The sequence below is a fragment of the Mya arenaria genome, chromosome 12 (genome assembly GCF_026914265.1).
Source record: "Mya arenaria isolate MELC-2E11 chromosome 12, ASM2691426v1".
NCBI lineage: Eukaryota > Metazoa > Mollusca > Bivalvia > Myida > Myidae > Mya > Mya arenaria.
In genome coordinates this window covers 64232362-64257689 of record NC_069133.1, presented here as the reverse complement: position 1 = coordinate 64257689, position 25328 = coordinate 64232362, and the positions used below count along the sequence as shown (strand labels likewise).

At 35.1% G+C, this 25328-nt stretch overlaps 1 protein-coding gene and 1 long non-coding RNA gene across 2 annotated transcripts in view; both read right to left on the bottom strand.

Moving 5' to 3' along the window:
• Positions 1–1939: 1939 nt before the first annotated feature.
• Positions 1940–5081, bottom strand: LOC128211464 (uncharacterized). The gene is made up of 3 exons (XR_008257293.1): positions 5047–5081; positions 4453–4517; positions 1940–2061 (listed from the first exon to the last, which is right to left on the bottom strand). It is a non-coding gene; the product is annotated as an uncharacterized LOC128211464 (long non-coding RNA).
• Positions 5082–13426: 8345 nt separating this feature from the next.
• Positions 13427–25328, bottom strand: part of LOC128210882 (fibrillin-1-like) — a 38581-nt gene continuing 26679 nt past the window's right edge. Inside the window, exons 44-55 of the mRNA XM_052915236.1 lie at positions 25172–25278; positions 23625–23781; positions 22895–23173; positions 22719–22748; positions 21385–21497; positions 21105–21166; positions 20781–20923; positions 19763–19882; positions 19258–19384; positions 18114–18181; positions 17529–17590; positions 13427–15455 (exon numbers count right to left, since the gene is read on the bottom strand). Coding sequence (XP_052771196.1) covers positions 15375–15455; positions 17529–17590; positions 18114–18181; positions 19258–19384; positions 19763–19882; positions 20781–20923; positions 21105–21166; positions 21385–21497; positions 22719–22748; positions 22895–23173; positions 23625–23781; positions 25172–25278 — 1349 coding nt within the window. The 3' untranslated portion in view covers positions 13427–15374. The remainder of the gene's footprint in view (positions 15456–17528; positions 17591–18113; positions 18182–19257; positions 19385–19762; positions 19883–20780; positions 20924–21104; positions 21167–21384; positions 21498–22718; positions 22749–22894; positions 23174–23624; positions 23782–25171; positions 25279–25328) is intronic.

Here is a 25328-nt window from a genome sequence, read left to right as displayed (position 1 = left end):
AACCATGCAACATAATTGTTGAATTCATTGATAAAATGTGACGTCATAAGTTGATGTGTTAGACATAGAGCGTGAACCACTTACGTATTCATTTTAAACGACTTATGTGTTTCGGTAAACCACTTTTAAATGACTTACGATTATCGTTGGAACGACATATTGGCCAATCAAAATCGAATGTTAAAATTAAAAAAGTACTTTTGATCAGCCGTTCCTCATCCATGTTTATGCGCGGTTATTTGGCGATTCTGATCAATTATGTCAAACTTCGTCGTTTGAACAAGACAAACAATTAACACGTATGTCACCTCTATGCCAACGTAGAAAACAGCAGATAGGGGACTTACCTTGAATGACAAATAAAATTCTCATCTAAACTAATGGGAGTGCTCATACAAGACTTTAACCATTTATACATGAATATCTGATCCTAGCTATAAGTATACAAGTCATAGCTGCAGCTGAGTCTCATTTTTGAAATTTCTCATTAAACTTGTAGCTCGATGAAACTCCCATAAACTATTTCAAGTACTATCGTACATTTCGTTCTAAACGTGCATATAATGTACACATACCTAGATGACGTAGCGCACAAAAAGAAGTTCACATGTACACGTACTTTTATTATATTACAATTGTTATCCATTCAGGTATATATTTTATAAACTTATTTTAACATTCTCTTGAATATAGAGGAGAACAGAATACACTTTTATTTCAACATACCATGTACATATATATGAAATAGGATGTCATAAGAAATGATCGTTTGAGTTCTTTAAATTTGCTAGGCGATTTTCATTAATTAAATGATAACTATATTTTAAGTAATAATATCTTAACATCAGGAAAAGACATCTACGGTATCAAGCTTAACAACAAAACATTTTACGAACAATTTTGATCAACAAAGTGATTACATTATTTCTCTGGAGAGGGATTTTGTATACGAAAATAGAAAGCTTCTTAACATAATTCAACTGTTCCATACTTGTATATATATATGTGTGTATGAGTACAAAATAAGCGTTGTATATACTTATGTATATTATCAATGCATACGTTGCGTTCAATCCATAAATGAAATTCGTTTTCTAACGCATTACTATATAGGCACATTATTAGTTCCAAAATTGTATTATTTCCACGACCACCTTATATTTATTTATATAAACTATTACTATATATTTTTACTATAATTATTACTTATATATTAAGCCTTTGCCAAAATTACCTGCTTTAATAATGCTAAATGTATGTACAGTAACATATTAAAGGTAACTTGATAGGTGAAATTAAATATATAACGCTTTTGTTAAGTTTGATACTTTCTTATAATTGTTGAAAAAAAACGTCTCCCATTCTTTGCGACACAAGTGAAATAAATCAATTCCTTGTGCGATAAGACAATCCCAAACTACTGAAGAAAGTATTTACATATATCAAAGTACGTACAACGGTAAACATTCGTATATATATACATTATATTGACAAAAACATAAGCTGAAGCAAACTCACATTGCTCTACTGTTTGCTAATATTAATTCTTTATTGTATTATCATTATTGTATTTATTTATAGAATAAAAAAGTTATTATAGTGACTTGTTTATATAACATACTGATATTTTGAATACAAACAGAAAGTTCATGCATCATCCGGTCAATTCGGCCTTAAATATAAATTCCTGATTAAACATTAAAGATGTATGCAATAAATTTAAAATATGTCAATCACTATCATGCGAGAGTCAAGTATATAATTACCTGTATATGATACATATCCATGGTGTAATATGGTAGTTCCGTTTAATAGCATGAATTGCAGGCAACCCATATACATTTCGATTACATATACATATATCAACAAAAAACCCTACCCCACCACACACTCACTCACAAACAATAAAATTATACATTACAAGGAATTAAGGTCAGAAAAAATATTCTTAAAAATGTTCGTGTTTGTCAGTGCGTCTTAGTACTGTGCCAAGTATGGTGTCTGTGGTTGCTCCCTGGTCCTGTTTGATGCAACTCGCGGCAGGTGATACGGAGATACGTACTGAAAAGTATGTTTAATTGTATCAAGGTAAAGAAACAAGTATACCGCAGTAATTTGTGTAATACACACTAGTTCAATACACTAAATTATTGAATAATTATTGTAAATAGATATGGCGGATTTATTATTGAAAGGAATACAAGCAAGTTTTTTGTTATATACGATTCAAAACTGTCGGTGAGCGTCATACTGTAATAGCCAGGGTATACAAGGTTAAGTTGGGAGCTAACTTGTACTTATCTTCAGATTAAACAAAACGTTCAACTACTATTTTTTGCAATTAACCAGAATTGATGTCCTTCTCAATTTACTATGACAGGCAGAAATGGTCATAATATTTTTTAATGGGAATACCGTCGAAAGTGTGAATGGCAACGAACACTTAGGTAAAAAAACGTTCATTTATGTAACACTTTCGGATCTATAAATGCCGATTTAAGGATAACTCCGCGGTCTTGAACAATTAATTGAGGTTAACATTGATTAATCGAAAATTATCGGTATTGTCGGGCCTTGTTCTCTTGTCCTAAAATAATTCGGTGCTATTATTTTGAAAACGATTGGTAGTCGTACATATACCGCTGTGTTTCAAATTTCTCTTGTTGGACAATCGCCTGTTAATTAGGCCATGTTCTTCCTGTCGATTAACGCCTTAAGAATTCGCTAGCGGGGAAATATCAATCCTTTACTTATCTACTTTGTGAAAAGTAGAAAATCAGGAGCACATAGTTGCTAACATCGCATGAATGCGTAATCCTCATCGATCGGGATAAACCAATTATGTTTTTGACATTAAATATAACTTCATTAAGAATTTGCAAATCTAGTCGAATCAATGCATAAGAGCAATGCTTATGATCAATGCAATGAACCTGTTGTCCGTCTTTATTTCCGTCACCTCGTTTCCTTGTTGGTGCCCGCTAAACACTTTTATCGCGTTTCTTTTTAATTCTTTGAAAATTTCATAACAAATGTCAGAGAAAGTACAACTCTTTATGAGCGATTTGCCTATTTCGCATACATTTTATACATGTCCATCATTTTAAGATATTAGAACTTAAAGACTAAATGGCAGGTTCATGCACGTATTTGGATGAGTATTATACTTTGTAACATAGAAGCGGCCTTCTTTGACGCCTACATGAATAATAGTACACTTAGGTTAAGGCAATTCAGGTCCTTCAAAAAACAGTCTAGGGTACCAGCTGATGCAAACATAATTTCTACCACCACCATGCCTTATTCCCGACTTCAAACCTCCGAACATGTCACTATAAACTTCGTCATATAACCGCCAATGATGTCTATGAATTTTCGGAGTTGTTCGGGTGTTCAACGACATATCAGCGGTATTGTTTGGCCGTTGATGCGAGTCCTTTATGATACTTAATAAGGTTATTGTATATACCACTGTCGATTCAAATACGAAATAATATTGAAAATGCACTAGTTTGTACGGCTTTGTACTATATAGATTGTGCCTCTGTTGCTTTTTACGATCTTAATTTAGATACTGCGGCTTCGTACGATGTCGACTGAGTTACTGTGGATGTGTATTGTATCAATTGAAAAACAATACTTTGGAAATGTATTATATCGATTGAGCTACTGCACATTTGTACTATCTAAATTGAGTTACTGTAGATTTGTACTAACTAGATTGAGTCACTGTGGATATGTACTATCTAAATGTGGATATGTACTACCAGGAAATAGTACTTGTGTATTTGTTCTATCCGAATTTAGTTACTAAGGCTTTGCACATATCGATTGTGTTACTGTGGATTTGAATTATCTAGATTGAGTTTCTGTCGATTTGTACTATCTAGATTGAGTAACAGTGGAATAGTCTTATGTAGATTGAGTTAGTGATGTTTTGCACGATATTGCCCTAGTAATTTTTCTGATCAAAATAATTATGGTTAAAAGAGTTTTGTACGATATACATTGAGTTATTATGGATACGAACGATCTTAATTGAATAACTCAATAAGGATGTGTATGTATTTAGAGGATTTTGTTGTACTTTTAAATGTACAAAGTTGTACGATATGCTGCGATGTTTTTGACAGGAGTACCGTAATCGCACGCCAGAGAACGATTTATGGCGATATAATACAGTAAAAGCTTTGTAACAAAACCATTTTTATTGAATCCGTGAGTTCTTCTCTGTCGCAGCTGATGTGCGACAGTAGGCAACAACATGTAATATTGATTATTGCTTACAAATGGTAGCATGACAGTGTGACAGGTGCGTATTTCTCCTAAGGTTTTTTATAAAAGAAAAACATGAAACAAAATAAAAAATGGATATTTTTCAAGAAAATTCAACACACAGTTTTAAGCTATGTAATGAGTTATATGAAACAACTTTTATAAAATGTTACATACAGGGTGTTCATGTCCGATATTAAGGGCCTTTGATCTCCATGTGTTGTAACGAGGTTCAGTCGCTGCTATATGGATATGAAAAACAAGAATTCTGACAGTTCGAGTCGAGTGCATGTATTAAAAAGTTATTAACAAACATAATTTTACGAGTAAAATGATTTTTTTTTCAAATTTATGTACAATATTTAATGTTAAATGTTGGGTTATATATTATCATACTACAAGTGAAATATCTATACATTCTGAGTATAACGATATACAAGTGAAAGTGACCTGAGTATAAATTTAAACAATGATCAATATATTGGTTACTGGTAAAACAATAAGGACGCATATCGACTGATTTGCTATGTGACGGTTTATAAAGTTAAAGATTCAGATCATTATATAAGGTACGGAAATATTCAGTAGAACATTCGACCTAAAGTCATAGAACTAACGGCTTAATAAAGGCTAAATATCATTTGCTATGTGATGGTTAATAAAGAAAATGAAATACCATTATATAACTTATTGTTGTGTACAGTTTAACATTCAAAATAAAATCTTAAAAGTGACTAGGGTAGAAAAACAAACATTTGAATGTCATCCTACCTATCTCTTCTTGCCAAGGAGGCCAAATATTGCTCTGCTTGTCTGCTGAAGCTGCCGATTCTCTCCGCCTGCATTAATTAAATATGCGGAGTTTAGAATTTGGAAAAGAGAAGATTGTTAGAAATACATCTGTTCGGGTAGGTACATTTCTTTTAAATCACCCATATGTCATGCAATATCATAGTTATTCGTGGAACTAGTTTTATGCATGATTGCAAATTACACTGATGGAAGTTGCAATAACACATTTGTCCACGGTACCATTGATGTCCCTCTACCAGATGACATGGATTCTTCTCATTTCCATTTATGCAGATAAACATCCTTGCTAAAATCATACGTGCCCATTCCTGCCCATAAAACTTAGCCTTTCTTGGCTTAAACCACTGAGTTATTCCTGGCCGCTGCCACAGCTGCCCGTACATTTCCATATATATTGTATGTCCCTCTTTGCAGATACCACTGATGTCACAGCAACAGCACTGATGACCATCATGTGTATATCATTGATGTCCATCCTTGCCGATACCACTGATGTCCTTTTTCGTCTATACCACTTACGTACATTCTTGCCGATACCACTGATATCCCTCCTTGCCAATTCCAATAATGTCCTTATTTGTCTATATCAATGATGTCTCTAATTTCCGATACCACTGATGACCTTCCGCTGATGACATTCCGCTGATGTTTCTCCTTGCTGACACCACTGACATCCCTCCATTCTCACACAACAAGTGTCCTTCCATGCCGGTATTACTCATGATCTTCCGCTGATATTTCACCTTGCCGACACCATTGACATCCCTCCATTCTCATACAACACGTGTTCTTCCATACGGGTACTACTCATGATCTTCCGTTGATGATCCTCCTTTCCGATACCACTGATAACCCTCCTTGCTTATTCGACTGATGTCCTTCTTAGTCTATATCACTGATGTCTCTAATCACCGATACCACTGATGATCGTCCGCTGGTGTTTCTCTTTGCCGATACCACTGATATCCCTCCATTCTTTTTCAACAAGTTGCCTTCCATGCCGATACCAGTTATGTCCCTTACCGAGAACTCTGATGTTCCTCCATCCCTAAACCATTGATCAATGTTATACTGTGTCGATATACTAGCTCAATAACAATCCTAGCCAGAACCATTGCATCTGGTACCTTCTGATACTACAGGTATTATTCCATTGCGCTACCGATACCCTATCTGCCAATATAGCTGATGCTCCTTATTGCCGATACTGCTGAGGTCCGTCCAGTATCGTTGTTGGTACTTTTCCCCACAATCAAAGATGTTCCTCATTGCTAATTCCTCTGACGTTCCTGGTTTGAGGTACCACTAAACTTCACTTACCACCTTTCCGATACCACTGATTTCACTCAATAACGATACGGCTGATGCTCTTCCTTGCCGAAACGAATGTACCTCCTTGATGATGCTACTTGTCGAACGCTAATGTTTCTCTTTGCTGATGCCGCTGATATCACTCCGTTCTGATTACACTGAAATCCTATTTTTCCGATTTTTATAATGTATTTTCTTGCCGAGACTATAGCTGTTTCTCCGTGCCCACACTGCTGAATACTGTACTCCCTTGCCGAAAACACTAACCTTTGTCCTTACCGTAACGATGTAATGAGACTTATATAACTATTGCAATATGTTGGTACTTGGGCTAAACGATATATTTACCGCTGCACGCTCTTACCTATTAAAATTGCTAGAGTCTGCCATTCGGTTCCTGTTGTAAACGACGACAGAGGTGATGATGATCAGAACGGCAATACAGAAGACACTGAGACCTAATGTTACTCCTACCACAACTGCATAATTGTCTGAAAATATGTCATGTTAAATATATACTACAGAGCATTGGTATATATAAAACACATCACAAACTACGAATGGTATTATTATACAGTATACATATAATTTGTATCAGAAAGTTAACATGTTAACAATATAAATTGAATGCATACATTATCGTTAACACATAACAATAAATAGTTTAATTTGTATAGCATTGAATTCTTTTTATATGGTTGAAAACCTTTTATATTTCACCATCAAGAAGCAATGACTCTCAATAAAGACTTTAGTATATCTACGGTATTAACACGTCAAAACCTATAACTTTGATATACGTTAAGTTATAGCAACAGTGTTTTTAGAGTTGATGATATAACCATATTGACAAAAACAACATCACTTCAGCTCATACATACCCGAGGTAGGCAACAGTTTGCACATGGGTTCACCATCTTCTATCATGATTCGCAGCCACCAAGTGCTTTTTCATACAGTCCACACAAACTGGCATTGGTGTATGATTCTGGAAAAGATATTCGGATTTAATCCCGATTATTGGCAAAATAAGCATTGATGTAAATATCATCAGGCGCCTTTTGCAAAGCCATTCAGATACACTGACCAGCAATCGTTTAGTCTATGGCCTAATAAGATTGGTAAATTAATGGTGTAATGGAATTTTCCTGTTGCGATCCCCGCCGTTGTCCGTCAGCAGTCAACTCAATGATCATGATGGCACCTGGGTGGCTTATTTAATATTTCACAGTGAACAATATTTCTGTCCAGTAAATATAATAAAAAGATGAACTCAAACAATTTCCATATTCCAATATAATTGTGCAACAATACACATTTTCTTGGAATTTAAAATTCTTCGTTTTATCGCCGCTCGTCCATTGCATTGATCAATGAATACAAAAAGTATCTTGCGTTCAACAAATTAGCCATACAGAAAAAAAATATGTACAGTGCTTTTTATTACGTTTTGTTGTCTGTCTGCTTAATTTGGTCTTTGGAATAACTCAAACAAGTTAATAGTAAATTGTGTGGCTGTCTGACATTTGCATTAGTTGGATTTGCAATAGCAACAGATAGACACTTTAAATGATTGGTACCATGCTAGTAATTAGCATCAAACCAGGATTGCTTTTGTTTTTACGGCATTGTTTTTTAAAAGAAAGAGTAAAAAATGTATCCATTTATTTATCAACATTAAAGTACTTCAATGAAATACATTCAAGAAGTGAGGTCTTTGGAAACATACTTCACGTACAACGTTAGAAAGCAGGAAAATATTAGTATTGGAGGTATAATATACATACCTGGTGCGGACGCGGACACATTCAACCCATCGTACTCTATCTCTGTGCCGGCAGCAATGTCTACTAAGGCCTGTGAGACACCCAACGCCACTTGATGACTCTTCGCGTATATGATCGAGTAGTTAACATTAATACTTCCAAGGCTAAAGAAATAAAATGCTTAAATTGTTTCTATTTTTCAAAAATGAAATAAAAGCTTACATCACAAGTCCGGTAACAAAATCATAAATTATCTAAGTAAGAAGCTAACGTGTCAAACAAAATTCAAAGATAAGCGAACAACCAAGCAAGACACATACAGCTAAAATCATTCAAAATAAATATCTACCTTAAGTCATTGATTAAAATAGTAAATTCTATTGGTATAAATTTCGACAAATGCCTTCTGATCTGAAAAAGAGATTATATATTTCAAACATGGGAAAACTTTGCTAGTATATTTTTTTTGTATTCGAAACGTCGAATAAAACTATGGATGTAAATCAGGAAGTACAAGTAATAGGATATGTACTAATTTTACAACTTACCGCTCTATTTATCTTGTAAAGTATAGGTCTATCCATTGCTTGAACGGGTTGAGCAAACCGTCGCGTGACTAAGATTCGGAATTCATTTTCAAAGATATGAAATAACGTACCGACAACACAGTGAGTGAGTGAGTGAGTGAGTGAGTGAGTGAGTGAGTGAGTGAGTGAGTGAGTGAGTGAGTGAGTGAGTGAGTGAGTGAGTGAGTGAGTGAGTGAGTGAGTGAGTGAGTGAGTGAGTGAGTGAGTGAGTGAGTGAGTGAGTGAGTGAGTGAGTGAGTGAGTGAGTGAGTGAGTGAGTGAGTGAGTGAGTGAGTGAGTGAGTGAGTGAGTGAGTGAGTGAGTGAGTGAGTGAGTGAGTGAGTGAGTGAGTGAGTGAGTGAGTGAGTGAGTGAGTGAGTGAGTGAGTGAGTGAGTGAGTGAGTGAGTGAGTGAGTGAGTGAGTGAGTGAGTGAGTGAGTGAGTGAGTGAGTGAGTGAGTGAGTGAGTGAGTGAGTGAGTGAGTGAGTGAGTGAGTGAGTGGGTGGGTTTTGGGTCTTGGGTGTGTGAGTGAGTGAGTGAGTGAGTGAGTGAGTGAGTGAGTGAGTGAGTGAGTGAGTGAGTGAGTGAGTGAGTGAGTGAGTGAGTGAGTGAGTGAGTGAGTGAGTGAGTGAGTGAGTGAGTGAGTGAGTGAGTGAGTGAGTGAGTGAGTGAGTGAGTGAGTGAGTGAGTGAGTGAGTGAGTGAGTGAGTGAGTGAGTGAGTGAGTGAGTGAGTGAGTGAGTGAGTGAGTGAGTGAGTGAGTGAGAGAGCAGACCGTCGGTCGGTCGGTCGGTCGGTCGGTCAGTCAGTCAGTGAAAGGACGCATGAACTTGGATGGACAAACGGACGATCGTACAAACGTATAAATTAGTGAATAAATATATTAATCTATAACGTGATATCTTGTATGCTACAACAAGTATTTTTTTTCTAAAATGATGGTTAGTAATACAAGTTTAAATCATATTGTAAATTTCATTTTTGAATAGAGGAAATGATACATTATAAGGAGTTATCAAGCTGATAGTAGTTTTAAGTGGTGCCTATTACGGTATTACTACTTTAAAATTCGTAGCAATGCTTCTGGAGACATTTAACCTTAAGGGAAGAATTGTAATATGCGAAAATGTTAATGACCTAATTATTGATAACATGGAAGAAGTATTGAAGTACGATATCTGAAATATCTTTGTGCTTTGTACCGACGATAAAAAATATTACCGACAAGTCTAAGACTTAATTGAAAATTACAATCCAATGTATTGAGCATTTACGCGAGTGCTTTGCCTCAAATCTCAATTAAAAGGATTTCGGGAGATTCAGTAGTTTCAAATCATGTTGTCATGGGAAACGTTAAAAAAAGCGTATGTTACAAGTGATTTAAGTTGTAATGTATAGAAGTTATAAGCGGCTCCGCACATTCTACCATTTACCTTTCCGAGTTAATGAGTAAACGAAATCAAAGAAAACATTTCTCAAACATTGTACAACTTTAACTTGTATGTTGTGTCAGGACAATGACATGATTTGTAATTAACATAATTTGAGTATTCTAAATCTTAATCTTCTTTGCGTCTGCGCACAGGACAATGTTGATGGAGATACATTTAATTAACAAAAAGTGCTATGTTTAACACAACGCGATTCTTGTGGTGCTTGTTTCAATCATTATGTTATTCCAGCAACCGTGATGAAAGTTGTGGTCGTTGAACGGATTTTTTTTAAACGTTGGTATACCTACATATATGATGTTGTTGTTTTTTTTTTCATTTATATGCTGGTAAGGTTTTAATTTTCCACCCTAGGATTTATTTTCCATCCCTGAACATACTGGACTCCGCCCGCCCCAAAGTTGATATCTTCAAGATGAATGTAATCCAATACAATAAATATAAAAAAGAAACAAGCAATAAAAACATAGAAAGAAAGAAAAACACATTAAAAACAAGATAAAAGGGTTACCTTTAAGGAACATTTCTGTGTAATTATTTGAAATTCGATGAATGGTTTCTATATAGAAGATTTTCAGAATTTCACATATAAACATATAATGGTAACCACCCCCGCCCTTGGCAACCATGTTTTTTTTTAATCAACTTTGGGTGAAGGAATTTGACAGAGGGTCACCTTAGGAACACAACTGTGGACTTATTATGAGAACGCAACAAACGTTTCTGAAGAGAATATTTTCATATCTTGACAACTAGTGTAAAGAAGCCCTGTCCCCTAGTGGACATGTTATTTGGATGAAGGAATTTGAAAGAGGGTCATCTAAGGACGTTTCTGAGAGATTTTTTGAAAAGCAGGGCAGCGGATTCCGAGAAGTTTCCATATCGACTTATTGTGAGAGGTAGCCTCGCTTTGTGCTCAGGTGGGCTAAACAAGATGTTTTGTGTTTTCTACGCGTGCTATTATAGGTTTTAATAAGGGCGTGCTGTCACGTGTATGTATGTATTCATATCTTTTTATTTAAATATAGAATATAGATAAACAATAATTGTGCATACTAAACAAACATCTTTCAAGTGCGTGTCAAAAAAGTATAAGCATACAAAAGATTGGGTGATGTTTGAAATCGAAAACGGTGAACCCTAGAAAGATGCAGAATGTCGCTATTATGTATCTAAACACTGATTTCATACTCTCATAAACCACTTTCCTCGCTGGTGCTTTCATAGTTCACTTTCCTCGTACTTGTAAGTTCGCTGATACTCTCAAAGATTACTTTCCTCGTTTTTGTAAGCTCGCTGATACTCCCATAAGTCACTTTCCGCGTACTTGTAAGCTCGCTGATACTTTCATAGACCACTGTCATCGTACTTGTAAGCTAGCTGACACTCTTATAGATCACTTTGCATCGTACTTGTAAGCTCGCTAGTACTCTCAAAGACCACTGTCCTCGTCCCACCATTGACTCACACATGTGGGAACGGGTGTAGTTATAAAAGCCTTGAATCATTTAAACAACAAAATGTTGAGTTCTATTGATGACATCGAAATACGATGACTTGAGGATATTCCACAATTCGCTTCCATACATAATAGTTGGAATAATGTTTCTTTTTTATATCTGCTTATATATAGACCCTCGCTATGTAGTCCATAACCTTTAATAGCATGGAATTAGTTTTTGCCCTTTTGGCACCGTTCTTCAATACGTGTTGTAGACCGCATCCCATATTCAGACTTAACTAATATCCCTAAATGAGTGGACCATTGGACGTAACTATGCTATTGTCCGGCAAATGTTACTAATTATGGAATTGACAAACGTTTTGTGGAGTAGGACAAGCAACAAGATTTTGTAGTACTGATTTCAAATTTGTGAAGAACTGCGTAGTCTGCGTACGATATCAAGTATATGCTGAGGACCGGAGGGCGTCAAAGCAACCAGCGAAATGTCATCTGCGAGGGTAGGATTCCCTGCACCAATTGTACCAACTTCGGCGCTATAGCCGGAATTCTCTAATCGATTAAGCAAGTCGTTGATATGCACTTAATAATCAAAGTCTGATAATTCGCCCCATTTGCGGACAGATCTACGTACATTTATAGAGTCGGACATTGAACCAGACCACCTTACTTTTGTGGTAAGGTTTTGGTAACCATTAAGTAGCGTTTCCCATAGCTTTACAAGATCAAACAATTTCAAAATTAAGGAGTCGTGCCAGAAAACATCAAAGGCGCCTTTCATATCTAACTTACCACTATCGATATTATCCGTAATCACTTTCTAAAGATAAACAGTATACAAATCATTCCTTTTTGAAATCCTTATTGTTGTTTGTTTAGAAAATGACATTTTATCAAATCTATTTACGACGACAGGCTCAAATATTTTGCAAAACGTAGAAATATGTGAAATCGGCCTGTAACTACTAGGACTTGACCGTGGCTTGCTATTTCCTTTGTAAATAGGGATGATGTAACTACGTTTCCATGACGCTGGATAGCGTATTATATTATTAAACAGAACCTTAAGGGCCATAATAAATGGTTGCCCACCGTATAAAACGTGTTCATTAAACACCAATTCTGGACCGGGGGCTTCCCTACGTTTTAATCTTTTAATTGCCACCCTAAGTTCATGTTATGAAATTTCTTTAAATATATTATTATTTTGTAAGGATTTTCGATTTTTTCATTAATTCCGTCTTGAACTTCACGCTGAAACTCTGAAAGACGATTATTATAGCCAACATAAAATACGGATACTCTCACTGATCACTTTCCTCGTGCTTGTAAGCTCGCTGATACTCCCATAAATCACTTTCCTCGTAGTTGTAAGCTCGCTAATACTCTCATAGATCACTTTCCTCGTACTTGTAAGCTCGCTGATACTCCTATAGATCACTTTCCTCGTACTTGTAAGTTCGCTGATACTCTCACAATTCACTTTTCTCGTGCTTGTAAGCTCGCTGATACTCCAATAGATCACTTTCCTCGTACTTGTTAGTTCGCTGATACTCTCTTAGATCACTGTCCTCGTACTTGTAAGCTCGCTGATACTCCCAAAAAACACTTGCCTAGTACTATCGTACATTTTACTCTCAACGTGTCTGTATGTACACATACCTGAATGATGATGAGCACAATAAAAGTCCATATGTACACGTACCCTTACTATTACAATTCAAATTTCCACTCTATTGTCGATTTTATAAACTTCCAATAAACTCACTTGTATAAAACGAAGTAAAAAACACACTTTTATTTCAACCAGACAATTACATCAATGGACAAGAATGTCAAAACAAATGAACATTTTAGTTCTGTAACATTCGCTTGCAATTACCATAAAATACATGATGATTCGATTCAAATTTACAAGAGTGATAAGTTAAGGATAGAATATAATTTTGAAAAGTTATTTCGAAATATTATCGTAAAAATCAGGAAAATACATGTACGATATAAAACTTAACAACACAACATAGTAATTATTCCCACAACCAACTAATTTAATATTTATATGAAACACTACAGAAACAAGCTCAGTAGTTAAAAGATGAACCATAAACCTCGTTTAATGTCAACGGGTAAACGCCAAAGACATATAACACATAAACGAACAATCACTAAGCCAATGAAAGTGATGATAATCTACATTAATAGTTTTTAATGTATTTACAATAACACCTTAAAGGAAAGGTGAAATTAAGAAAAAAATGTTTCGTTTTCGAATTACGCTTTTCGTTAGTCTGATAATGTACTTTTAATTGTTGAACAAAAACGTTTCCTATTGAATAACCAATATCTTATGCGATGAGAAAATCTCAAAATACTAATTATAGTTTATACATGTATATTTACACCTCAGATTCCATTCCTTAAATGAACTGCCTTTCGGCAATTGCGTTTATCAATCCATGAACGAAACATCTTCGGATATGTTCGGATCGCAATTCATTGCATACTGACAATAAACATGAAAAGAAAATGATCATGTTATTTTTTGTATTGTGTCAGCAGGTCCCGTAAAATATAAGTCAAAATTTTAGAAAGTTTTATTTTTATTTTAAATGATTTGGTGCCATAAGTGTTTGAATTTTACGTTTAAAAGTGATTTTAAAGTGGCTGATATTTTCCCGCGTTATTGTGACGTCATTGGAAAAAATGCTTCCGGTTACAGTCGGGTCGTTCTATTTACAGAATGGGTAGGAAAGAGTTATTGAAAGGTTTTCTTAAATGAAATGAAGTATATTTTTTAACAATTATTGAATGAAATAATGAACTATTGGTGTAAATATAAATAATGAATTGCGGGGTTGATGTCATTATCGGGGATATGAACGCAATTTGGCTGGTCAAAGTACGCAAGGAGTCCGAAGCAAGGAGTCCTTCGGACTCCACACACTTAGACCAGCCCAATTACGTTCATACCCAGATAATGACATCAAGCCCGCAATTCATTCCTTAAATCAAAGTATATTATAGAAAAAAAACATATAGTATATAAATACCTTATGTTGACAAAACATTACCTTGAAATAACTCATGTTGTGCTGTGTTTGTTCATATTAATTGTTTAATATTTATAGTAAGTAAGTTATTTATAATAGTGATTCATGTATATATAGACAAACGCAATGTACATTTTACACTCGGCAGATTGGGAACATGACGAAAAATGAATAAAAAAACATAACTAGAAGTCATATGTCAAAGTGCGATAAATCTAAAATGTGTCAGTTTCTATCATGAGTCAAGTACATAAGCATGTGTATAGCATATAGATCCAAAGTGTATCAATGATCTACAATCTTCTTAATACAAAATGTTGCATAAATTATATTTTGACAAAAGGACAAAAACAAAAACAAAAAACAAGTACATGTGAAAGCAACAAATGAATTGTCAAGTACATAATCATGTATAAAGAATATATATCCAAAGTGTATCAATGATCGTCTACAATGCATTAAATAAAAAAATGTTGCATAAATATCCTTTCACAAAAAGACAAAAGTAAAAACAAGTACATTTGAAAGCAACGAATGGATGTAACGAATATAAATTTTGATTATATATAAAAAATATCAACACACACACACACACACACACACACACTCAAATTATACATTATTAGAAATAACGGTTCAAAAAAGATTCTTAAAACTGTCTGTGTTTGTCACTTCGTCTTGTTACTGTGCCAAGTAGGGTTCCTGGGGTTCCTCCCTGGTCCTGCTTGATGCAAATCGGGGCAGGTGATACGGAGATACGTACTGAAAAGTAAGTTTTAACGAGTTCAAGTAAAGAAACAATAAAATTACAGCAGTAATTTGTGAAATGTACACTTGTTCAATACACTTATTAATTTCATAAACATTTTAAACAAAAAAAAGCCGATTTGCTTATTGAAAGGAACACAAGCAAGTGTTTGATCTTTTAAATGCGATCCCAAACCGTCGATGAGAGTAATGTTAAAAAGCGCAGTCCAACCGCCAAATGGCATGCCTATTCATAGGAAATGTTTTATTATCTGCTAATGGCCATATTCAGCTATACAGACAGATTTTGGATACCTCCGTGGTCATGAACATCGACTTATCGAAGATTCATAGATAAATAGTCGTGAAAGTACCGCTGTTATTCGCAATCTCTTTCAATTGTTGGATAATCTCCTGTTAATTTGGCCCTGTTCTTCTTTTTGATAAGGACCTACGAATTCGAATCACTTGTGGGTAAAATATCAATGCTTTACTTATCTACATTTTAAAAAGTAGCAAATCATGAACACATAGATGATAACATCGCATGAATCTTTCGTTATCCTCATCGACTGGTCAATAGCAATTATGCTTTTGACCTTTTCAATCAATGCATAATTGAGACAGTGAGAGACATGCTTATGATAAATGCAATGAAACCGTTGACCGTATTTATTTTAATCACCATGATCTCCTGTTGTTGCCCGCTAAACATTTTATTGCATTTTTAAAATTTCTTTTGTTATCGTATGCAAAATTAAGATTATATCCTTCAAAGAAATATAAGAGATGTTTGATCAAACTTGCATTTATAACCGGACATACGTTTTACATAGTTTTTGTTACATTTCTATTTTAAATTCTGTGGAAATTTCATTGCTTTTGACAAAAGATAGAAATAGTACAACCATTCGTACAATTTATACATTTCCATCATTTCAAAACAAAAATCACTAAAGTTGAGGCAGTCATTCAGATTCTTTAAAAAAAAATCAGTCAATGATACCAAATTATGCAAACATCTTTTCTCTACGGCACCATGCATTGTTCCCTACTTCAGTACACAATAAACTTCGTCATATAACCGCTTATGACGTTTATGAAGTTGTTTGGGTGTTTAACTAAATCTCCCCTATCAATCATCATGTGTTTATCATAATTGTCGATTCAAATACGAAAGGATATTGGAAATGCACTAGAATGTATGGCTTGGTACGATCAAAATTATGCTACTGCTAATTAATTGAGTAACAGTGGATGTGTATTGTATCAATTGAAAAACTGTGTATTTGTATTATATCGATTTAGTACCTGTGCATTTGAACTATTTAAAATTGAGTTGTTTTGAATTTGAACAATCTAGATTGAATTACTGTGAATTTGTACTATCTAGACTGAGTTACTGTGTTTTTGTACTATCTTGATTGAGTTAATGCGGCTCTGAACAATATTGATTATGCTATCTAGATTGAATAACTGTGGATTTGAAATGTATGGATTGAGTAACTTTTGAATTTTTGCAGCTTTTGAATGATCCAGCTCGATTAAATGTGGCTTTGTACAATCAATTGAGCTACCTGTTTTTTATATAAAATCGCCATTTTCTGATCTAGATATTGTTTCTGTGGTTTTGTACTATCTGCATTGAGTTACTGTGGATTTGCATGGTCTCGATTACGTAACTCAGTTTTTGTACGGATTTATAGGATTCGTTTGTGCTATTAAATGCACAAGTGTGTACCATTTGCTGCGATAAGATATTGCAGGAGCACGGTATACGCACGACAATGGCAATATCATACGGTAAACGCATAGTGACAAAACCTTTATGATGGTGCGTGTTGATGATTTAAAACATGTCGTTTGCTATCCATGTGTTTAATGTTGTCGCAGCTGATATATCAATATGAACTGGCCAGAAAACGTACGACAGTAGGCAATCACATGTCATTTTGATGACTGCTTTACTAAACCAATTCTTCGCATACACCCCTCCCTAAAATGGTAGCATAACAGTGTGACAGGGGCATACATGCACTAAGGATCATATGAAAAGAAACATGAAACAAAATAGAAAATGCTACATACTCGGTGTTCCTGTCCGAAATTAAGGGCCTTTGTTCTCCATGAGTTGAAACTTGGATCAGTCGCTGCAACATGGATATAAAAAAGAAGTCATGCCAGTTTGAGGCGAGTGTTTTTTAACTGTGTTTTTACCAAACAAAACATGAAGACTGAAAAAGGTAACTCAAATTTTATTACTCATCTGTTCAATATTTGGTTATATAACTATAATCATAATATAAGTGACGACTGTAATATTTAAACATTCTCAGTAATACTATAATTGTATAATTGTAAAAGTAACCTGAGTAAAATGAAACATTCGAATGATCAATATATGAGTTACGGGTAACACGTTTAAGGATTAAAGTCGAATAATAATTTACAAAGTGACGGTGTATAATACTAAACATTCAAATAAGCATTATATAGATTACGGATGTATTCAATTTAAAAATTAAACTAAAATCATATAAATAACGGTTATATAAAAATGGCATTCGAATATGTTACAGTGTATAAAGTTTATCAAATTATATAAATTATTGGTGTAAACTTTCAAATTTAAGTGACGAGGGTAGGAAGTTAAACATTTGATTGTCATCCTACCTATCCCTTCTTTCCATGGAGGCCAAACATTCATATGTTCATCTGCTGAGGTTTCTGATTCTCCCCGCCTGCATAAATGAAATAGAAAGAATTTGGATTTTGAAAGAAGAGGATTGTTAGAAAAACATCTGTTCATGTCAGTATATTTGTTTAAAATCACCCATAATTTATCATGCAATATCATAGGCATTCTTGGAGCTCGTTTTAAACATGATTGCCAGTAACATTGATCGACGTCCTTGCCGATAACACAGATGTCCACGATACCATTGAAGTTACTCCTTGCCGATGCCATAGACGCCCTCCTTTCCGTTCGTCCAGATTTACATACTTGCTAAATCCACTTTTGTATCTCGTTGCTGATACCATCGATGCCCATTACTGTTTTTAATACTTAACAACTCCTGGCTAAAACGACTGAGTTCCTTCTGGCCAATGCCAAAACGGCCCATTTATTTCATATCCCTGTTGCTCCTTGTCGGTACCGCTGACAGCAGCAGCACTGGCGGCCATCATTGATGTCCCTCCTTCAAATACCACTGATGCACTTTTTCGTCTATACCACTTATTTACATTCTTGCCGATACCACCGATGTCCGTTTTTGTCCATATCACTCATGTCTCTTATTGCCGATATCACTGATGTCCCTTGTCGAGAACACTGATGGTCTTCCACCCCTAAACTACCGATCAATGCAATACCGTGTCGATACAACAGCTAAATGAAAAATCTAGCCCGAGCCATTGAATCCCGTACCAATACTACAAGTTTATGTTTTGCCGCTACTGATGACCTCTCTGCAAAGATAGCTAATGTTCTCCACGCCGATACTGCTAATGCCCGTCCTTGCCAGTACCGCCGATGTTTCTTTGTCTTAATTTTTAAGATGTCCCTATTGCGTATATCTCTGACGTTCATTTTTTAAGGTATCATTAAACTACCGCATTTCCGAAACCATTCATTTCACGTATTGTTAATACGGCTGATGCTCCTCCTAAACGAAACCGCAGATGTACCTTTCCAAGTCTGATGATAATCCCCCTGGTCTATAACACTTATGTTTCTTTTTGCCCATACCGCTGATGACCTTTAAAATATGCTTATATTTTATCTGATGTCAAATCTATCGCTTCACTCTCTTACCTATGAAGATTGCTAGAGCGTGCCTTTCGGTTCCTTTTGTAAACGACGACAGAGGTGATGATGATCAGAACGGCAACACAGAAGACACTGAGACCTGCTGTGACTCCTACCACAACTGGATAGTTGTCTGAAAACATGTCATTGTTCAAATTATGATATAAAGCATTGGTCAATATAAAACCGATCACACACAACGAATGGTATTATATTGTTGGCCAAGAAATTAAGGCATTAATTTACCTTATAAAGTATACATGTGAACATTATAAATACAATGCATTAATAACAGAAAATAGATACTTATTAATATGTCAGTTGTATGCCATTGAGTTATTTCATGTTGTTGGAACACATTTTATATTTAACTCTTATGAAACAATGACTCCAACAATAGACGATTGGTATATCGACGGAATTAACACGTTTACAAGTAATTACTTTGATTTGCGTATATCAATAGCTACTAATGACTTCATGATTAACAAAAACTTTAGCTCATGCATACCCGAGGTAGGCAACAGTTTACACATGGGTTCACTCCCCTCTATCTCACATTCATATCCGTATTCGCAGCCACCAAGTGCTTTTTCATACAGTCCACATAAACTGTCATTGGTGTACGATTCTGGAACGATATTCATATTTAACCTCGATTATTAGCAAAATAAGCATTGCTGTAAACAAAAGGGTGCTTTTTGTAGCAATCGTTCTCTTTGTGGCAGTATTGGATTAGGGAAATACATAAAATGTGGTATGTGCATCGGTCACAAAGTTACTGTTTCCATCTAAAATTATAGAGAAATGGATTATTCCTGCTGCAGTGCCCGCCGTTGTCCGTCGCAATCAGTGCTACAATCAGTGATCAGCATGGAATCTTCGGTGGCTAATGTAAATATTCCACAGTGGACACTAGTTCTGTTCCGTAAATATAATTAAAAGATGAACTTACAATGATGTTAATATTTTTACTATATTCATGCAAAAGTGCATATTTTCTTTGAATAAAAAATGCTTCTTTTGTTACGCAGCTCGTACATTAATTCAGACCATTAATACAAAGAAGACAGTGTGGTCAAACAAAAAGCCATAAAAATGTATTTATAGTGTATTTATTACGTTTGGTTATCCCTCTGCTTGATTTGGTCGTTGGAATAATTAAAACAAATAAAAATTTAATTGTCTAGCTATCTGACTCGTCCCGGTATGGTATACCTCTTTCTTACTATAATTTCTCCCAAAATGATATTGCATTAGTCGGATTCACAGTAGCATCATACAAACACTTTACATGATTAGCATCAACCTAGTTACTAGTATTATTATATTTTTACGACTTTGTTTGTCCTATGGAAAAGTACAAACAAACGAAAATGGACAAATAAATGCATAACTTTCTGCAACTATATATCAATATTAAAATACTTAAGTGCAATACATTCAAAAAGAGACTTCTTTGGAAACATACTTTACGTACAACGGTAGAAAGGAGGCAATTAATAGTATTGGAGGTATAATATACATACCTGGCGCGGACGCGGACACTTTCAAACCATCGTACTCTATCTCTGTGCCGGAAGCAATATCTTCTAAGGCCTGTGAGACTCGCAACGCCACTTGTGAATTCTTCGCGTATATGATCGAATAGTTAACATTAATACTTCCACGACTGAAAAATAAAAGGCTTAAATTTTCTATATTTCAAAAATGCAAAAAAAAGCTAAAAACACAAATCCGGTAAAAACTGTGTGAATCAACTTATTTAGAGGTCAGCGAATCAAACCAAGTTAATGAAAAACGAACAACTATGCAAGACACCTACAGCTAAAATCGTTTAAAGATATTTTTACCTCATGTCATTGATAACAATAGTAATTTCTATTGATATGAATTTCGAGAAATGCTTCCTGATCTGAAAAAGATATTATATATTTAAACCATGTGCACAATCAAAACAAGTGTATTTTTGTATGTGAAACGACGGCGGTTTTATTAAAACGTTTTCCGAAGAATAAACTTCCAAACTACTGGCATTTTTTAATATCTTTGCTTAACAAGCAATTCAACGTGCTATCATATACTCGTAGACAAATTACATATTAAAGTTATTAACAACGTTGTGTAATGTACCGAATATTTGACTTTTGCTGCTATCTCATCAAAGACAGTCTGTACGCCGAGATCCGTTCCTGGGTCCAATTCAACCTCCAGAATTATAGTGAGATCAATCCGAACCTCATTGGCTGTGAAATACATCAAACATAACGAAAGGTTATCGCAGTTACAGCTGTCTCGTGCAGAACCACCAAATGAATGATATTTAAAGTTGAAGATTAATCCAGTATTTATATCAGTCAGTTTTGTTACTGACAAATTAAGTGACTAAAATAAATTGAAGAGATATATTTTATAATATAATTTCAATCATATATCTTAAACATATACAGCAAGTAAACTATTATTTCTTTCGCTCCGGACCTAGACATTTGATAAATATTTGCTCAAGATAAAACACGTGGATGAATGTCACAACTCTTTGCCAATTGTTGTATTCATTATTTATTTTGAAAGAAATGTATTTTTCCCTTCTAAAATTGAAATAATTGAACACAGTAGTCAAAAGAACAAACAGCACACCCATTTGAGTCATACCAAAAACCAAATGATGTTTCTGCTTATTTTGCGCTCATATCGTAATACTTATATATTATTTATATAATATCAGTATTAGTATCCTTGAAATTCTCAAAACATAAGTTCAGGCCTGTCATGCACAGTATTTCGTTGATAGTTGAACGTAAATATATGCATTTATTAGCAGAAACTGTAAAATGATATATTTTGTTCATTGTCCTACAAAGAACTGTTGTTTAAAGTGTTTCCACGTTTCTTATTGATTAAAGTCATTTTGTTGTATTTTGAAAGAATGTTGCATAACGCTTCGACATATTTTGAATGCCAAGTTGCGATATGTGGTGTTATTCAAAAGAATAAGTGTTGTTAAGTCTCCACACTTGATAATTGGTACTATCTTTTTTCGTTTCCCTGAAAACGGGTTTGGATGATAATGATTTACCATGTGCCAACATGACAGATGGATGTATCCAAGCAATACAATGTTAACTGAAGGGACAAGCACAGAGGTCGAACTTTAAAAAAGACACAAAGCAAGGGCCCGAGCGACAATGAACATGAGACAAACACGTATAAATAATGCCTTGTTTCCGTAAAATATTCCGTTCTTGGGTTCTATCTTACATTATGACCCATTGAAGATACGTTTTATTTCTTGATTATAACTTTCAACTATGTTATTTTTATCATGAGCATTTATCTCGATAATATTTCCTCTGTTTTGCAACAATCAACCATATCACGATTTATGTTAGGTGTTTTGAAAACAGATAGAACAATTGTCCAGAGACATTAAGTCGCCAGGTACCGGATAAGGAATATTTACTAACCTGCAGTCGGTACTGTTGTTCTTTCGCCAACTGAAAAAAGGAATAAAAGAATTAAAGAATAATATGCCATAACACATGTTCACGGCATTAAATAAAAACCACGAATTAAATGAATTCGCGAATTTATAATAATAACTCGTTTAGAAATGGTTTAATAGTTTATTAACTTGATTTACCAATTTCACATTCTTCAGTTCCGTTATTAATCCTGTATCCTCTAAGACAATCACAGCGGAATCCTCCAGGGAGATTGAAACAGCCAGAGTTGGCTTTCGTGCATATACCAGAAGTAGTGCATTCATTGACATCAGTTTCGCATCTGTCCCCTGTCCAAAATGAGTTACAAATGCACGTTCCCGTCTCTCTGTCACACGACTGCTCGTCACTTTGAGTGTTTGCAAATGTGCAGTTGCAATTCTGGTTACACTCCGCTCCATAAGTGTTGCCACTACACTCTATAATTTGGTTAAAGCACAAATAAAAACTGTTGTCTATTTAATTGTACAATGGTATTTTTCTTAAAGAAACACAAAAACACACACAATCAAACACGACTGCTAAGGCGCACAATGCATTCAGTGTGTAAAGTTTTATTCAAAACATAAAATACCTTGACAAGAAATATTATTGTTTAACCGATTGCCTACTGGACAAATGCATAACTCTCGAATCAACATTAAACAATAACGCTTTTTTAGACAATCATACCTCTATAATCATACACAATATCAACATATAAATGGCTTGTCGCATATATGGCTGTGTTTGTTCACACGCCTTATGTACTTATTATGTCTTGTCAGTCGTTTGTATGTCCTAATTCTATAAATAAAACTATCGATTAAACCTTAAAAACGCCTTTTAGACACATTTTGTGAAATCTGTGATATCAGAAACATGACAAACCTTCACAGGCACCATTCTTATCTGTATATCCTGCATCACATGAACAAGTAAACGATCCAACAGAATTTATGCACGAGGAGTTGGATTTCTCTGCACACACATTTTCCATGAAGCTACATTCGTCAACATCGTCATTGCACTGGCCGCCCTGCCAGTTCTGCAAAAGGAGGAAAAACACCATTAAATTGCTTCTTTTGACTACTTGATATTTTGAACAGTCAGTAAACAGCTGCCTTCATCTGGAAAAAACCTTGGAACCAGTCAGCTTACCGTTGATTTCACAATCGGAATAAAACTTAAGACTAATCAGCCTACAGCTGCCTTCACAATCGGAATAAAACTTTGGAACCAGTCAGCCTACCGCTGCCTTCACAATCGGAATAAAACTTTGGAACCAGTCATCCTACCGCTGCCTTCACAATCGGAATAAAACTTTGGAACCAGTCAGCCTACCGCTGCCTTCACAATAGGAATAAAACTTTGGAACTAGTCAGCCTACAGCTGCCTTCACAATCGGAATAAATCTTTGGAACCAGTCAGCTAACCGCTGTTTTCACAATCGGAATAAAACTTCGGAACCAGTCCGCCTATCGCTGTCTTCACAATCGATCTCGCAAATTCAGCTCACAACTGCCTTCATTATGGATCTCAAACTTGGACCTGTCAGCTTACAGCTCCCTTTCCAGGCGAACTCTAACTTAAGACCACTCAAGATACGGCTGCATTCACAATCGATACCAACTCTGGTCTAGTCACATTACAACTGGCTTTACAATCGAACTCATTTAAGCTCGTCTTATTTTTAAGAAAATGACGAGCTATTGTCTTCACTTGATTGTCGTCGTCGCTGTCGTTTTCGTCGTTGGAGGCGTTGGTTAAGTTTTGCGTTTAGGTCACTCACATGGAAATTATCAAAGCTATCACTTTGAAACTTAGGGATCATGTTCATCTAATAATCTTCTTTACACTGTATCCCAGAGATGCTGGGTTCTACCTGTTTTTAATGAATTTGGGTTGATTTTAGAATTGGATTAGCTTTTTCAATTTTTGTTTGATTGATTTCATTTTCTTTTCAGACAACAAATGGATAATGCACTTCAATATATCAGCAGGTTTTTAAGTCACACATTTGGAAGGATAGGGGGATGGTTTGGGATAGTTTAGTAATTTTTTACTACGTAAATTTAAGCTAGACAGTCTGATTTGTTAGGTGTTGTGATTGGGTCCCTTACATGCAAACTATCAAAGCTATCACTTTCAAACTTTGGAATACCTGTTCACTATAGGATAAAATCAGACGAGCGTTTAGCAGGCGGTGCTCTTTTCTTATACTCAACGAAATTGAACTCAATAAGACAATTATATTTCGAGACAATAACATTAACAGTATCTTTAACTGTATTTTATACTTCAATAATGTTATGTTCTGAAACAAAACGTTGAGCTTAAACTGCTCTGTATGCACCGCACACAATACCAAATCGAATCCCAACAATATTTCAAAGCATAATTATTTACTATTTCTTAGGATAGTACGTAAATCTTACAATTTTGCACGAACAGTTTCCAAGGACATGATCACAAGAGTCAGCACCGGTAGGGGAACATGAGCACTGGCGTTCACAGGAGTCGCCATACCGAAATGGTTCACACACTGTAGATGGTAGTTGGTAATGCAGATAAAAATCAATTATTAACAACTAA